The sequence below is a fragment of the Callospermophilus lateralis genome, chromosome 6 (assembly GCF_048772815.1).
Source record: "Callospermophilus lateralis isolate mCalLat2 chromosome 6, mCalLat2.hap1, whole genome shotgun sequence".
Taxonomy (NCBI): Eukaryota; Metazoa; Chordata; class Mammalia; order Rodentia; family Sciuridae; genus Callospermophilus; species Callospermophilus lateralis.
The window spans coordinates 7079385-7097337 of record NC_135310.1 but is presented as its reverse complement, the minus strand read 5'-3'; the positions used below and the strand labels follow the sequence as shown (position 1 = coordinate 7097337).

The following is a 17953-nucleotide window of genomic DNA, read 5'->3' as shown; positions in this document are numbered from 1 at the left end:
GATTTCTTTCTTTCCAAATAGTAGCCATCTTCTGAGGACAGCCTTGGCCATCTTCTCCCTGTTCACGTGTAAAACCATTTATGTGGATGGTATAAAGAGGGCTGATGAATAACTGGGGCATTTCCATTCCGAGCACCGTGCTTTCTTTAAAGACCCGAGCAAGTAACACTTCATCTGATTTCTGCATGAGGCTGACTTGTAGGTTGACTGAATCCAATATTTCTTATTAATTCTTGCAAGTAATCAGGTTTGCTCATATGAAGAACAGCACTTGCCGTTCTTAGAAAGATAGGATACAAAAACGTGTATCTAGCCATTTGCTTAAGAATTCTTTAGGGATAGTGACATTCTGTCAGTGGAGTGGGTCCCTTTGTGCAGGCAGCCCTAGGAGTAGTTAATGAGGGTTTTGTGGTTATAAACCTGTCAGTTTAACACTAACACCTTGAGAAGAACTCAGGGGAAAAATCACTAGACCTTGAAACCCCAGACGCTCAGTGAATGCTGGACAATGACCAGTGTGGCCTTGTGAAGGGGAATGTCTGTCAGGAATAATGTGATTTCCTTCGGAAAGAGAGTGGCATGTTGTATGGATTGGGGAAAAAAAAAAACAAAAAAACTGGCATTCTGGGCCCACCCTACACAGAGGAGGAGGAAAATTGCTTTCTTTCTGGAACTGCAGTAGCAGGCCCACTTGACCAATGACTTCCTATGTATCAGCGAGAGCGACATCCCTGGCCCCTTGTTGGCATACTTCCCACCCTCCTTGGAGAATGGGTGTGGTAGGATTCATCATTTGCTTGTGCCTTACCCACAGGATTGGAGCCTTACTTGATTTTTTAAATTCTCTTTGAAGAAAAATCCTTAGGTAAAAGGGAAATAAAAAAAACCTGTTGCTTGTCTCTACCCACAGTATCAACTTCAATCGACAGCGGACACCAAGGCTCATGCAGTAGGCTCAGGTGTTTCTGTCCAGTGTGCCTGGGAGGGCATCAAACACAGAGGAGGTGGAGTCCAGAGGAGGCCAGCCAGGTCACACTGGCCTGGGGATCCTCCAGTTTACATCCTTGGAACCTCACCCATCCTTGGAGAAGGGCAAAGACTTAGAGAAACACAAGGGCAGAATCCTGGGGTCCATTGAAATGCAAAACAGAGAACCCTGTTCCCTCCCTGCCCTGGTGGACAGCCTTTTCCAAGGGAAGGTGTAAGAAGCCAAGCATGAGAAAGGCTTGCTACTCCAGCACTGAGCACTCATCCTGTTTGGCCACATGGAACTCTAACTTTCACTGCAAATGGGCAGAAAAGCAGTTCTGACTTTGTGTTCTTGTTTTGTTAGAGTGATAAGCAAGAAGGAGTTGTTTCTCTGTCATTCCATCAGGTCAACCTGCCACATCCAGTGCACCACCCTGGACCATTTCCATCCTTACACCTACAGGGAGTTCCACAGACAATGCAGCAACCCAGCAAAACCTAGAATTCAGATGTGTGTAAAGTAGCACTGGGATATGTTTTCTGTAATTTAGGAGGTATTTAAACATTACATGAAAACTGAGACCCATCTATTTGCATTGGGCGCTCAAGGCTTTAGGTGACATGCTTCCTAGGGCTTATTTTGAGATTGTGACTTGAATTTCCCAGTAGACTCCATTCCCAACTTTCTTAAATATGTCATTCAATTAAATCAGTATGACAGGAGTGTGTGCTTGATGCAAATCATAAGCTTGAAAGAATGCCGAGCTGGGCCACCTGCACCAGCTCCCCTGGAGAACAGAAGCCACGTTTGTGGGCTTGGTTTTCCTGCACAGTCTCTGCCAGTGCAAAGCGTATTTCCTTCTCCCAAGTCTAACCCACAAGAAATAGGATCTCTGAGATGGAGTGAAGTTCTACCTAATTTAATCACTGGTCAAATTGCATCTATCTATCCATCCACCTGTCTACCCATCTGTAATTTTCCTTCTCCTTTTAAAAATTTAATTGACACATAATGATTGTGTATATTTATGGGGTATGGTGTGATAATTCAATACATGAATACAATGTGTAATGATAAAATCAGTTATGCAGTTAGCATCTCCATCTCCTTAAGCACTTATTTGTATTTGGAAGCTACAAACTCTTCTATTTCTTTATAAAATATACAATAAGTTATTATAAACTATAACTATAGCCCTATTGTGCTATAGATCACTTTAATATTGCATCTATGTTTAATAAGTAATATGGATGCTAGAAGTTTCATTTAGGAAAAAGTAGCTCATAATATCAGATACTGTAGCCTCTAATGTCATAAAAAAGCAAAAGTAAGCTATTGACATTCCAGAGACCTGGATCATTACAGAAGGTTACAAACTGAGAAGCATAAACTCCCTCCCATATCCTTATTCCTCCACCCAAAGGCAACCACTATTGATGGTTTCTTTAGTACTTTCCAGAAAATATTTTATGCTTTTATAAGCACTGATCTTATTTTTCTTGCTCTTTTCACTTAGTTCTCTATATGAAAATTTTTCTTCACCAGGACATAGACTGACCTAGTTCTTTGTGAAAGGGTTTTGTATTTTACTATATAGGTCTGTCAAAAACTAATGTATTATAATATTAATAAAAACATGATTGCTTCCAAATTTCATCTATTATAAAATAGTGCTACAAAGAATATCCATTTATATTTAAGGCAAACTAATTTTTAGCACAGAAATTTGAAAACCCAGATCTGGACATAAACAAAGCAGAGACTTTCCAGGTCTTTGGGGACAAAGGGAACGACTGTGCTGTTGAACCAGGACCTGAAGGTGAACAGTCAGTGCTTCAGGTGGGATGGGCCGAACCCCAGAGCCAGCAGGCAGTGATGTCAGCCCATTTGGGGCTCCACACCAAATGCACGTAAGTGTGTTCCAAGTCCTGGGCCTGAGGGCAGGGCTAGAGGATTTAATGTTAAACCAAGGTTTTCTTGTTTTTGTTTTCTAATTAGAGGTGAGGTGTTTTTAAAGAATTGAGAGGCTGTGGACTGTGTTTCTTTATAAAGTGACACTAAGACATTTAATGAGTGTCTAAAAGTCTGAGATCCTGCCCGCCCCCCTCATGTTTTTGGCATTAGGGATTAAACCTAAGGGTGCTTGTTAACCACTGGACTAAAACCCAAGCCCTTTTCATTTTTTATTTTGAGACAGAATCTCAATAAGTAGCCCATGGCCTTGCCAAGTTGTTGAGGCTGGACTTGAACTTGCCATCAATCTTCTCTCAGCTTCCGGAGCCACTGGGATCACAGGCATGTGCCACCATGCCTGGCCCTGGCCGACTTCTGACTTTTTGATCTAGGGTTAGGAAAGACTAATCCAGTTTAATAAATTGTAAAAGGAAATGAAGGAACATGATATAAAGCAGTGTGTGTGTGTGTGGGGGGCATATTATTGGGTTACACAAAGGAAGGAAAGTCTGACATGTGTGACAACATGAATGAACCTTGAAAAGCTGATGCTGAGTGAGAGAAACAGACACGATAAGCAAATATGAATCCACTTAAAGGAAGGCTCTAGAACAGGCAAAGTCAACACATGGAAAGGAGATGAGAGATTGCCCGGGCCTGGTGGTGGGGAGGGAGTCAGTTATTGTGAATGAGTGCAGAGCTTCTGCTTGGGGGATGAAAACCTTGCAACGGACAACGACAACCGCTGCACAACACCGATGTTGCGCTCAGTGCCACCAACTTGTGCACCTAAACCTGAAAATGGAAAATCTTGTCTGCCTGAGTGAAGAATAAAGAGGAGGAAACGAGAGGACAGATGACCCTGTCTGATGGCTGTCCCCTGTGATCCTGGGCACGTAACACCATGGAAATGGGGTGAGGACCAGAGAGCATGACAATGGGCTGCAACCCACAGAACTGGACCGGCGAGCCCGTTTCTGAGGCGTAGGAAGAGAAAACTAGAAAACCAACGCACGGAACGAACCGCGAAGGCCGTGTCTTAGGGAAGCTGCAGCTCCCTCCGGGGTGGGGACCAGGACAGAAAGGAGGCCTGGGGGAAGTCAGAGAGGGAACCCACACAGGATGGAAGCCTGAGGAGAGTGGGGTGGAGAGGGAGCGAGAGCAGTGAGGCAGAGAGAGCAGTGACAGCCTCTGGGCCCGCAGCTGCCGAGGCCTCGGGCTGGAAAGGGGAAGAGAGCCCACCATTCAGTGTCGCCTGGTGTGGGGACTCAGACCTGCCACCCTGGGGGAGGCTCTGGGTCAGTTCCGGCTGGGCTGGGCTCACGGTGCATCCTTATGATTGTTCTTGTCAATGTGCTGAAGTGATTTCCTCAAATGCAGAAAACAAAATCTGAATGGCACGACTCTTGTTATTTCCATAATGTTCTATGCAGTTAACATGAGATTGACACCCACCATGACAAAATATTTTATGGCCTATAATATAACGTAGTCTATGAAATTTTATAAAATCTTTCATATTCATTTAATAGGGACCCTTTGAAAATGAGTTACTAACCACACACTCATAAAATTCTATCCCATCTTCTCTAATTGATCTTAAACCCATAAAAATATGTCAATAGCAGTTTTAGAAAATGAAAAGATTTTACTATAAAAACCTAGCCTCAAAAATACTTTTGAGACAAACATAGCATGCAATTAAAAAATCATTTATTAGTTCTCTACAAAGAGGGAAACACTGTGGGCCTAATGGTTCTGATGTTTAGCTTTGGCTGGCTCATTATGCCTTGTGGTGTGCTACTTAGCACTGTGCATTAAAAAAACATGGAGAGTGATTTGAATCACAAGTTGTTTCAGGAAACACCTGTCTCACAAAATGTGCCACACAAAAGGCAGTTCTTGCCTATACAGTTGGCTAGTTTAAGAAAAACGCATGTTTGCATATCCAAAGTCTTAAGTTCTACAAAAAATGAATTCATTGAATCCAGTTTAACTCAGGCCTCCCAGCTGTGTGATCATGGATTTCTGCCCCATCTCTGCCTTCTGTTGAGAAAGAAAATAAAAATGGAGCATCACTGGTTCTGGGGCAATCAAAACAGAGCTGGGATGCCACTGTTGGATCAGGACTCAGGCATGTCCTCATAGCTGAACTTCTGAACTGGGCCACACTGCAGTTTCCTGACACATTAACGGCTAACACATTTAACTGCTGATGAGTTGTGCGACACCACCCCCAAAATGTTCAGGAAAGAATTCTAATGATCCCCAAATGCCTCTAATTCTTCTTTCTTCTCCACCAGGCTTATTCTTGGTTGATATTCCCCACATCAGCCCTGCTCCTAGTACCATTGCTTGGAACCTGTTTTGCATGATCCTCACTTTGCAGAAATCTATTCTACATTTGTAGCTCAAGAAAACTGCTTTTAATTCTGGAAAGATTCTTATTAATTACCACCAAAGAACTCAAAGTGCCTATGTTGGAGACACAAGAAGCTTTGAGTTTGTGACTGCTACTCCTTGGATGGATGCCCAAATCTTTCCCCAGCCTGGCAATGTTCAACAGAACTTTTTGCAATGATACAATACAGTAACTGCTTGCCACCTGAGGCCACTGAGCACTGCAAATGTGACTCCTAAGACTGGGGACATGAATTTTTTCACTTTAATGTAAATGGCCACATGTGGTCAGAGGCTGCCATGTTGGGAGCATAGATCTCGACAAGGTCAGAGCAGGACCAAAGTAAATGCACACAAGCTCTGGCTTCTTCAGAACAAGTGTACATTCTAGACTGTTCAAAGAAGGGTCTTTAGTTAATCTGCCACAAAATTGATTTTCTAACACATTAAAGAGATGGATTTCAATATTTTAAAATAATGAAATTATTTCATACTTCCCTTTATCTCAACCCAAACTGGCAGAGACCAGGAGAATGGCCAATCACCTGTGATAGATTAGAAAGTATTCACTTCCACTGGAGAATGCTTTTCTTTCTAGGAACATTTGCCAATTAATAGATACTTTCCAGAGGATTGGTAAGCAGAGCTTGCTTGCACATTTGTGAACGGTTTCTTTAATTAAAATAAATACCCTGCAAAGCTTTCTATCTTTGCACTTCAAGCTGTCTCACAGGCAGAAAGTCTAGCGAGACTTATTTCCAATCTGCAAATGAGCCAATCTTGGAGTTTAAATTAGATTTTTGGACACATGTCAAATAAACATGGAATGCATATTTTTGACATTTCATAACATTAACTTTCTTTAAAAATGATTTTGGATAAAGAACACTTTGTATATTAAGAAATAATGTGTCAACAAGATATGATTCCACTCTCAACATGCTGTTGGGTCCAGGTGGCTGCAGTAAGCCAGGTACGCAAGGCGAGAGCTTCATGCTCCTGTACGCATTCAGTCACTCTGAGGAATACCTGTCCTGCTGCTCTCCTGAAAAACTTCCTGGTTTAATCCACATCCACTTGGAGTCTAGGTTTTAATCCTTAGTCTTTAAAAAAAGAAAGAGCCCATGTAGTTTACAAAACATTTTAGAATAATTTAAGTTAGCATTTTTGTAAAAATAAATTTCAATCTCCTTAAAGAATAAGAAAGGTAACCATTTCTCTTTTTTCTTTTATTATTAAATATTGACCATCATTTTGCTTTCTATTTCTGAGCTTTAAATACTGAATAAAGGGTCCTCTATTTTTAACATAGGTTTTTAGCTCACCAATTAACTAGAGCTTTGAGTAAAAGGCTAGATAATCACCATTTTCTTCATGGACTCCTTTTTACACACTGGCTGAAAATGAGGCTCAGATTCTCATTTGACTAAAACCTTCAGCAATATATTAATGCTATTTTATAAGTAGTTCAAAACTCATCATTTTCAACAAAAATGTACACAAATTTCTCATCACAAAGTAGCCCATTTTCCACAAGAATGTCTTGCTCAAGGGCCTTCATACCTTCAGCTTATGCACTCTTTGGGACCCTCTTTAAGGAAAGCAATGCAAGGAGACCCATTTGGTGAGGAGAACTCAGAATGGTAAGGGGCCAGAGCCTAGTGTCTTGGATAGACCTGTCTCTGAGCTGCAGGAGATACCATTTGTCAAAGGAAGGAGTGACTTTAGATGGCTGAAGAGATTCTCTGTGATTTTCTTAACTTAGTAATACAATGTCTAAAGTTCTCCTGTTTTCACTTTTTTTATTGTTCTTATTAATCTTGTCCCTGGATTTGTCATTTAAAATAGAATACCGTTCCTTCGACTTCAAGTATGACTTAAGTTCTCCCAGACATATAATAGTCTAAGATAACAGCAAATAAGACAGGGATATTTTATTTACAGAGAATGCACAAGCACTCCAGGTCCGTGAGTATGATGTATCCCAGATTCTCCCTGTTTTCCAGGATTGAACATGACAACAGCTCACACTGCAGTCATAAAAGTTAGTGAAACTGTCCTAATAACGAGGAATAAGGCCAGAAGAAAGGATAATGAATAAATGAATTCCTCTGGAAATCAATTAATGTTTTTATGAGCAATAGTAAAAATATGACCAAGGGTTAGCAGAGAATGAGGTCAGACTATTTGATCCCCAAATATATTCTTTGTTGAATTCTATCAGCATAAAAATATTCTATGCTGAGTCAAAATTAAAATCTTAGTGCTTCCAAGAGCAAGACATTTTATGTCAGAAAGTGCAAAACTCTTTATTTGGCAGGCTATGAACTCCTAATTTTTGTAGTACTTTCTGATTCCCAAACGTTCCTGGATCCCTGAACACATTGATGTTCTAAATTATGTACCATGTGTCCTAAACACTACATAAAAGCATGTGAAAATACTTTGATTATTTTTCTGAAGAGATCTTTGTTGAGGCAAAGTATGCAATTCTATCCTGGAGTGAGTGATGTTTAATACTGGAAATAAAAGTGATAATGTATTTCTATTATTTCTACCTTGTTATGATTCACTTGCTCATTCATTCATTCAATGAATATTGAATCCCAACCTTATAAACATACTGAGAACAAGAATTTAGAGTCAGGATAGGCATATGAAGCCACCAAAACAGGCGAACACTTCAACTTGAATTCTAGGAGTCGGTACATTCTCTCAAATAATCCTTTATAGTAGTGCTAAGCATGTGGTGGCCAGCACACACGTCAGGACTTTTCCAGTGGGACTGGAGTACGCTTTGCATGGACACCCTGTCTTTGTGTACTAGCCAATGTGCACAGCTCCCCAGCAACACGTGAGCCTGGTGATAGTGCGGGGCATGGTGCCAGGAATCTCCTTTTCCAATCGACATTACTGCATATTTGAACAAGAACATCCTAGAGGCTAAAGCTAGCATCTAAAGAAGCCCAAAGCCAATACAGACACTGGAATCTGTTTCTTTGGATGGAAACTACATCAACAGACCCGAGTGCACCGAGGGGCACCCAGGCCCACAGGGGTAGTTAAATGCCTAGGTGAGAATCCTGGCGGCCTGGAGCGATAGCAGGGCTGTCTCAGCTCTGAAAACGTGGCTGAGGGCCTATCACAACCTATCCCAAGACTTCATTTTCAAGTTATGAATGTCAGGGAATTTGGTTTTGACCTTTTTACATGTGAGAACCTTTTTGTAACATGAAAGATGTCTTGCATACCCACATAATAAGAGTTGTACTTTTAGTTTCTGTCGACAGTTGAGGAAAAAACTAAGTACAGGTGGATTCAAAGATACTTTTTCAACAAACCTACCCACGGTGCCCGAGAAGCACTGGGATTAATGCTATCTAGGGCTTTCCTCCACCCAAGACTGCAGGGTTCTCCTGCAGCTTATCTACCTATGACTTTTCCTGGAAGGCCACAGAGGATAAGGCCCTGGCTGCTCCTGGGGCAGCCATTTTTATTAGGAAAGGCAAAGAGAAATAAAAGAAAGAAAAGCCAGGAAATGAACTTCAAAATCCACTGGATAACTTCAAAATCCATTGGATAATAGGCTACAGACATACCAGGTAGCACACAAATGTAGACATAGGTTTTCTAGTCATCAGCTTCCAGAGGGAAACACTGTCAGGTGCTCAATTAGCAATGTGTGTAAGGACAGCTTTCTTCAGGACAGGCACAAGCACCCCTGATATTCAGGTCAGACTTGGAAAATTCGCCACTGTTCCTCGAGCAAAGTTTATTGAGATGTCTTGAACCAGGTACATCAAATTTCCCACGTAACCACCTTAATATAAACAAATAACATCATTGCAAAGCAGTATTTAGGAAAAGTAATTCTTAGAATGGCTAAAAGAGATGTAAGTGTGTAATTCTCTGCTGAAAATCTGGCTTGGTCCAGGGGTTGATTCTAGTCTATTTGGAAAATTTTAAGCCATTTTACCGATTGTAAGCAATAAATACTGATTCAATCTTTGATGAATTATTAAATGTATCTGTCCTTATTCTATGCTGGACACTGTTCTATGTATTTTATACCTATTATCTCATTTAGTATTCACAATAATCTTATACAGGGTCAACATTATGAAGCCTATTTTAGAAATGAGGAAACTGTGGCAGAAAGATGAAGACCACTAGCATTTGCTGGGGCCAGGATTTAAGGCATCAATTCCACTTCCTGTTTAGTTGCTACAGAATTTCTTTAGCTTTAAGTTGGGTTAACATCCTTTTGTGAAAGTAGGGATTTGAAGGAAGAAGGCAGAGGTGAGGTCAGTCTGTCTCTGCTGAGAAGCCACAGCTGTGGGAGTGGATAGAATCCTGGACGGCGCAGGCTGGAGGGAGACGAAGGTCTGAGGCAAACGTACTCATTGCAAAACCATTTGCTGATTTGTTTCTTCAGTGTTTTCAGATTGCCAACTGGTGGTGGTTTAGAATATGCCAGTGAGTTCTTCAGGCCCTTTAAGATGGAGCCCAATTCCTGCCCTTCGAGGGTGGGCTGGACATGGTACCTTGCTTCCTGGGAGTAGCATAAAGTGAAAGGGGTGGTGTGCAACTCTGGAGAGGAGGGCACTGTGGCACCCTCTTTTGTATCCCTTGCCCCTGTCACCATTGTGATGAGGCCACCTGACGAAAATGTGGCCTCTGACAACAGCCAACGAGGAACTGAGGTCTTTGCCAATGGTCACATGAGGACTCATCCTGGAAGTGGGTCTTCCAGCTCAGGCAAGCCAGCAGAAAGCTGTGCCCACCTTAATGGCCACCCTATGAGAGCCCCCCACAGGTGATTCCCGACCCTCAGGAGGTCTGTGAGGTAATAAATGCTTATTGTATTAGGTTGTTATAATTTGGGCCATTTGTTACGTGGCACTAATCAACTAATACACAAATCAACAAGGCTACCTCCTCAAACAACATAACAGACCAAAACAGACTCACTACCTAGAATTTCCAAAGCACAGAGGAATATCCTGAGCAGAGCCATCTTCCTTTAGGTAAAGTTTGTCCATAAACTTTCTTAATTCAAAGGCACTGAAGCAATTCGACTCACTCCTGATGGGGTTTTCATGATTTGAGGCTCAAATACATGTTATTTTCAATGTATTGTGTAGAAAAAGGAAGATAAGGTCTTCAAATCTGTAAATTACATAAAGTGCTTAGACTTTTCATAGTAAAATTGGATAACTGCATGCAGAAGATGGACTAAGGAAACTGTCCACCTCATCAGGAAAGTTGAAATCTTAAAACCCAGTGGGACAACAGTAGACAGGTCACAGGCAGAAGCACACAATTTAGCCCTTTGTACAAACAACTGTGACTCTTTAAAAGAAAACTTTCACTGACATGCTGATCCCTGAATCTGGCAGCCTGCCTGGGCCACACAAGATCTGTGAAGATGACACCGAAGCTGATGACCACAGAGACCACAGACCTGGTTGATTTCCATATTCCCCAGGGTGGCAAGGGTTAGCTGAGTCCATCCTAATGCAATTATCCCCTAATCCAGAGGCTCTCTTTCCCTTTAGGCATCACTGGCCCCTCATTATTTTCCAACTTCCACTTGCTGCATCTATTTCTCAGCCCAGGGTTTCCTGAGTCCCATTGCACAAAAGATACGGAGCTTTCCTAAGAACAACAGATGCTGAATTATGTGCAGGTGACTTAACAGGACTCAGCCAAAAATTAGGTGTGGATAATATACACCTGCTACCTACATCCTTCCTCCACAAAGCTCCTCATGAAGCTGCAATTTTAAAAGAAACGTTTCCCATCAAAATTCAACCGCATTTTCTAAGCACATATGCTTCCTTCCTTTTCCAGCCTGCGTGAAATTTAATATCACGATTATTGCCCATTTGCCATTCAACCTATAATCTAGTGAATCTTTGTGGGCTGGAGTTTTGCTTCTCTACCCCTCAACTGCCAACTTGTAGACAGAGACTCACTCAAAAAGCCGGCCGGGTCACATGCTTTGACCTTTTGGAACAAATGTTTTCCACGTGTTTCTCATTCTTCCTCCCTAACAGGCATCATTAGCTTTGTTCATCTCTATTTAAAGTGAATTTTATGACACAATAACATTTCAGGTTTTCCACATTAATCTTCACCTTATTTCTTGAAACATTTAGGCAAACAGTGTCCTACGGCAGCCCTCCTGGGGAATTTCCCTCCTTCACTCCCACTACTTCAAGGCAATGCTGGAGAGAGAGGACAGTTCTGCTCTGAATCATACAAGCCCTGGTGGGAAAAAGTGGAAAAGTCTGGCGCAGCGGTTCAAAGGGCTTAGAATAAACATTTTGATAAGCAATTAAAACAGAAAATCTCAGTACAACTCCTCCCAAAATAAAAATATGTATTTTCTTATGTGGGGTCTTGTGTGAGAATTTAAAACCCGATTTTCCTACATATCAGTTCAAAATATCTCAGTCCATCCAACAAGAAATTGAAAATAAAAATATAATCTTAGACCATTTGCAAAAGCCGTTGAACACAATGCCCAACACCCCTGGGTGCGGGCAGTACTCACCCCGCAGCCCAGGCCGTTGCCCGCTTCACAGGTGACCTTCCTCTGGCCTGCTTCGGGCAGGAGCCCGGCTCCACAGCCAGGGCGGGGGCACAGCACGCCCCCCATCTGCAGCACGCACTCTTCCGCACCATACTGCTGGTACCGGTTGTACTGCAAGAGGACAAGACAAGATGAGCTTTCAAAGTGGTCACATGTGGACTAGGAGGCACTGTTTCAGCCCAAGGTTGATGGTGATAGAACCTGGGATTTCCTGCTTGACATGATTCTGGAAAAAAAACAAGAAAATAAAAACATGTGGGGGTCAGGGAGGGATGGGGGAGAGCAAGGAGTCCTCCAGTAAATTTTCCAGTTTGGTGTTTAATGATACGGTAAATAGTCTTATTCATATAATTTTTTTTTTTTTTAGAGAGAGAGAGAGAGAGAGAGAGAGAATTTTTTAATATTTATTTTTCAGTTTTCGGTGGACACAACATCTTTGTATGTGGTGCTGAGGATCGAACCCGGGCCACACGCATGCCAGGCGAGCGTGCTATCACTTCAGCCACATCCCCAGCCCCAAATTCATATAAATTTTAAAGAGTTGATGTGCATATTATAATATAATGATTATGATACATCATTATCAATCTTACAAAGCAATATATTTTCATGCTTCTATCAGAGATTCTAGCAAACAGGCCCCGTGTTTGACCTTGTAACTGCTGGTGACCTCTGTAATAGCCATGAGCATGCTCAGCTTCAAAAGAGGACTAAGTCAAGGAGTACCATTTGCCTTTCATTGTTATTCTTACTTGTGAAGCAAATTTTCTTTACCCCAATCCCATCTCAATGGACCAAGCCTGGCACTCACACCTCCGCCATTGTTTCCAATCCCCTCCCACTCAGCAGCCTCAACAGGACAGCATGGAGCCCAGGGCAGCCCCAGGCTCAGCCACAGCCTCCCCGCAGCATCAGGTGTGGAAGGGAGGATGGGAAGGGGTGTTGGGGGCGGGGAGTGGGGCCACAGGGACACCAATGAATCAGAAAAGCACTGATGGTCAGTGTGCCTGTGTGTGTGCTGGTGTTTGCACTGTGGTCTGGAGATGTCCCTTTCCTTCTCCCACGGCTGGCTGGGCAGTGACTCTGCGACACCTCTCCCTCCCCAGCACAGGAGAGGCCACCAGGCCAGAGGATCCTCTCACCTCACCTGGCTGGAAGGAGACCTGCAGTATGGGCCTGGAAAGTCCTGTCTTCTTTCTTTCCCTTTCCCTTCCTGAGACTCTGGAGGTCCCTTAATTTGGGAGCCCTGAGAAGGGGGTGAACCTGTCCCTCCCCACAGAAACTCCCGGGAGGAGTGACTCAGTGACTCGGGACAGACCAAGGATGCTGACTGGCAGTGAGGCTCTGCAGGCCACGAGGAGTGGGCCAGGGTGGGGTGCCCTCCCTCACCGCCACTCGGGGTGCACCTGTGCCTTTCAGGGTCCCTCCCTGTCTGGAGAGGGTGGTGGGGATCTCTCCTCTCTGGGTCATTTCTATCCCTCAACACCCTTCTTGGGCACCAGACCTCATGCTCTTCCCGCAGGTCCTCCTTGGGAAGAAGCCCGGGCTGTTCCCCCAAAGCCTGTGCCTCTAGAAAGTTCTCTCAACTACATACTCGGTTCAGTTCCCTTTATTGGTTTCTTTAGCTGCCGAGTAAAACCATCCTCCATGGTATCATTTTCAAGGTCTTCTTCAATACAGTTCTAAACTATGTTCTCTTTACGTTAGACAAGCTCATTATTCTCCAAACTCTGATCAAGTCAAATTGATTTGCTCAGTTATAAATGAATTTGGGCAGCATTGAGAGCCTACTATGTGCCAAACATTACTGTGGATGTAGAGGATAATCACCTCTGTCCTCACCTACGAACCATAGCAATAAACGCCCGAGAAGAAATACCTAGTAGTATTTTCAGTGGTAATGTGTGAAGGAGAGTAATAGAGACTCAAGGGAAGATGGGGATCACACTTTTAAAGAGGTGACTGAGAAATGCCTTATAAAGAAAATACACTGAAGCAAACATCTGGAGGAGACCACAACACAAGCCCTATGCTCTCTGGGGAATGAGCTCCATAGAGGAACCAGACAACAGAAGGAAAGCCCTGAGGCTGTGATGTGCATGGTTAGGAGGCCCGGGTGGCTGAGGCACAGCGAACAAGGGGAGATAACAGAGGGCCAAGGAGAGCGTTTGTGGGGAGCCAGGGTGTCCCGTCCCTGATGGCTGTTGTAAGAACTCCGCTGTTATTCTGAAAGATACCAGAGCCGCTGGACAGCTCTGAGCTTAGGAGACACGTGACTTGAGCAATGTTTTGTTCAGAATGGACTCCAGAGGGCAAAGGGGATACAGGAAGCAAAGGTGCAGGTAGAGGCTTCTTTGAGCATCTCACACAAGAGACGATGGTGGCTTGACCCAGGGAGGTGGCAGTGGAGGTGGGATTAGTGACTGGATTTTGGATATATTTGGAAGGTAGAAATGGCAGAGTTTTCCTATAGATTGGATGGCTGGTGTGAGAGAGAAAGAGGAGTTCAGTATAATGTTTTCCCTGAGAAGAAGGGGACTAAGGAAACAGGGATGAGGAGGGAAGGATGACTGTTTGTGTGTATAGACACTGTGTATCTCCCAGGAGTGGAGAAAAGAATCATTAATCATTATTTCCAACATGCTCATGTTCAGTTCAACCTCTGTTTCATAGGTAAGTAAAAATGTTGGCCAGCTCATTGAATGGATGAGTTTGGGGTTTAGAAGAAAGGTCAAGTTGGCTGTAGGTACGATTTGAAGTTATCAGTCCTTTCCTTTGTTTTCAACTTTTCTGGTCCCAGGAAAGAAAGAGAGATGACCTGGCCAAGTTTCTTTGTACACATGTTAATGAACCTGCCAACCATGGCATTTACTAGGAAAGAGGTCTTCCTGTGGCATTTCTAAGATGGTAAATAAATTAGAATCTGTGGATTTATGAAACAGGACTCTCTTGAAAGTGTCATGAATTATGCAATTATCAGGGGATGATATGAAGATATTTCATTAAATGATGAGTGATGAGACAGTTTATATAATTAAGAAATTACATGTTAGCGATTATTCCATGAATTTCTTAGAGTCCTTGAATATAAATCTTATCTACAGCACATCTTAATATGCCAAAAAAGGATCTGAGGAAACACTTTGGTGACCTGGACTTCTTCATATTTTTCCTGTGCCTCTTAATTACTTACAATCTTGAAATTATTAGTAATACCTAACACTAGGTTAGATCTCTGATTCTGATATATCAGGATTGAAAATGTGACTCTGTCATAAGCCACGAGACTGGACAAGATTGTCCAACCTCCTCAGGGAAGATGAGAAGAAGCTGGCAAAGGACAGCAGCACCTTTGAGGTAGGTGGAAACCAGAAGGATGTGGGTGCCCTGAGAGCCAAGGAGCCAAACATCTCAGGCAGGATGTGGTGATAAAGTGTCAAGGCTGCTGATAAGCCAATGGTGGAACACTGGGTAGAGTTAAAAATGTAGCTGCAACAGCCCCATAGTTGCGTCCTGGAGCCAAAAGACTCACCAGAGTGGACCAGGTCCCAATTAGAAGGGGCTGGGGGGCAGCAGGTTAAAATTGTGGACATCTGTTCCAACAGTGAAAACAGAATTAACACAGAGACTGTCAACATCACACCTATGAGTGGGTCTCAATTTAGTTCACTCTCATACCCCTTTAGAATATGCACAGTTGTTCAGTGAAGAGCAATGATAGAGCTTATATCCCACATACTCTGTGTATATAACAAATTGCTGAATCTACAAGAAAGACCCCACTCTTGTGAGACCTACAGGAAAAGTGGGATTCTCAAGCTCTGACACAATACAAACTGTATGAAAATATACTGGTTATCACACACACACAAAAAAACCCAAAACAAAAACAAAAACAAACCTAGCAAGGAAATTATACTATGAAAACCCCTTGGAAATATATAGAAAACTTCACAATAGCCTGATATCCCAGAATACTTTGACAAGAGAGGTCTATACCCTAAAAAGGCATGCATATAACGATGGAAGAGAAATCCATCCCAACAGATGCACAAAATCCAGCACAGGAAAACAAAGAACATGAAGAAAACACAACATAACACTTCCTAAAGTTCATGATTCACTAACAACTGATTCCAAAGATATTGAAGTGGATGAAATAATAGAATTTTCAAAAGACTAGCAAAATGATCAATAAATTTCAAGAGAACACAGAAAAAATAATTAAATAAAGAAGTCAGTATAGAAAATGAATGAGAAATTCAATAAGAAGATATACTGAAAAAGAATCAAACATAAATCATGGAAATGGAAAGCCAATTAAATTGAATAAAATGTTCAGCTGAAAAATCTCTCTAATAGAGTAGACCATACAGAAGACAGAGTCTCAGACCTGGAAGACAAAGTGGCCAGCCTTGAACATTCAGATAGTATTAAAGAAAATAAAAGAATTAGCCATGATCAAAATATATAAGATCTCTGAGACATTAAGAGACAAAATTTAAGAATAATTGGAATTGAAGAGGTTTGTGAAAAACAAGCTAATGGTATGGATAACCTCTTCAGGGAAATAATAGCAGAAAATTTCCCAAACCTTGCAAATGAGATGGACCTCTAGATACAGGATGCATTCAGAACCCCAAATAGACAAGATAAAAAAGAACCTTTCCACAATATACGATAATCAAAATTCCTAGCATATAGGTACAAAGTTAAAACTTTAAAAGTCTCAAAAGAAAGTAATTAGGTCACATTTAGAAGAAAAACAATCAGAATTTCTTATGATTTGTCAAAACTCTAAGATCCAGAAGGGACTAAAATGATGAGTTCCATTTCCTAAAAGAAAACAACTGTTGGCCATGGGAGACAAATAGGGAGAGAAAGGGAAAATACTGGGAAATATTATTAACAAATTATATTGTTATAACATGTGCAGGAATGACTACATAACATCAAATCCTACCGTGATGTATAATTATAATGCAGCAATAAGAAATATGGAAAAAAGATGAGTTAACCTGAATATAAAGTCATGGGATTTCACTTTACTCCCACTGAATATCTTAAATATTTCACTTTCTGTACTGTCATAAAGGGTTATGGAAAAGCCTAATAACAACATGTTGGGTTCCCCCCCTCTATTAATTAATTCATCTTTTTACCCTGATGCCCAAAGGATTATTTTCTTTTCTTTGAAACCCAGGAATTGTATTAGAATATGTCTCGAGTTCACCAAAATCAATAGAAGATAGGAAATAGTTAAAATCAGAGATGAAATTAAGAATAAAAATAATACAAAGCATCAATCAAAGAAACAAAGAGTTGGTTTTTTTAAAAGGATAAGCAAGATTGATAAATCCTTGGCCACACTAACCAAAATAAGGAGAGTAAGCTTATATAAAAAAATTAGAGTTGAAAAAGGAAAACCACCATAGACACTTCTGAAATCCAGAGGATCATCAGAAACTATTTTGAAAATTTATACTCTAATAAGCTAGAAGACCTTGAAGATATTGACATATTCCTAGAGACACATGATATACTTACATTGAACTATGAGGATATAAAAAATTTAAACAGATCAATATCAAATAATGAAATTGAAGAGCTATCAAAGTCCTTCCAACAAAGAAAATCCCAGGACCAGATAGATTTTCAGCTGAGTTCTATCAGATTTTAAAGGAGAACTAATACCAATCCTCCTCAAATTATTCCATGAAGTATAAAAGGATGGAACACTGCCAAATTATCAGCCACTATCACCCTGATGCCAGAACCAGACAAAGACACACCAAAGAAAAAAACTTTAGGCTGATATCCTTAATCAACACAGATGCAAAAATTATTTTTTAAAAATTCTTAATAAAATATTGGCAGACCATATATAAAAACACATTAACAATATAGTACACCATGATAAAATGGGTTTCAGCCCAGGGATGCAAGTTTGGTTCAACATAGGCAAACCATTAAACGTAAGTCACCACATAAATAGAATTAAGGAAAAGAATTACATAATTTTCTCAATAGAT

General features: G+C 41.5%; 1 protein-coding gene across 2 annotated transcripts in view; it reads right to left on the bottom strand.

Moving 5' to 3' along the window:
• The window catches only part of Prkn (parkin RBR E3 ubiquitin protein ligase), a 1240480-nt gene that overhangs the window by 160546 nt on the left and 1061981 nt on the right, over positions 1–17953 (bottom strand). For both annotated transcript variants that reach the window (XM_077109619.1, XM_076858057.2), the window contains exon 9: positions 11883–12032. In XM_077109619.1, the coding sequence (XP_076965734.1) occupies positions 11883–12032 (150 nt within the window). The remainder of the gene's footprint in view (positions 1–11882; positions 12033–17953) is intronic.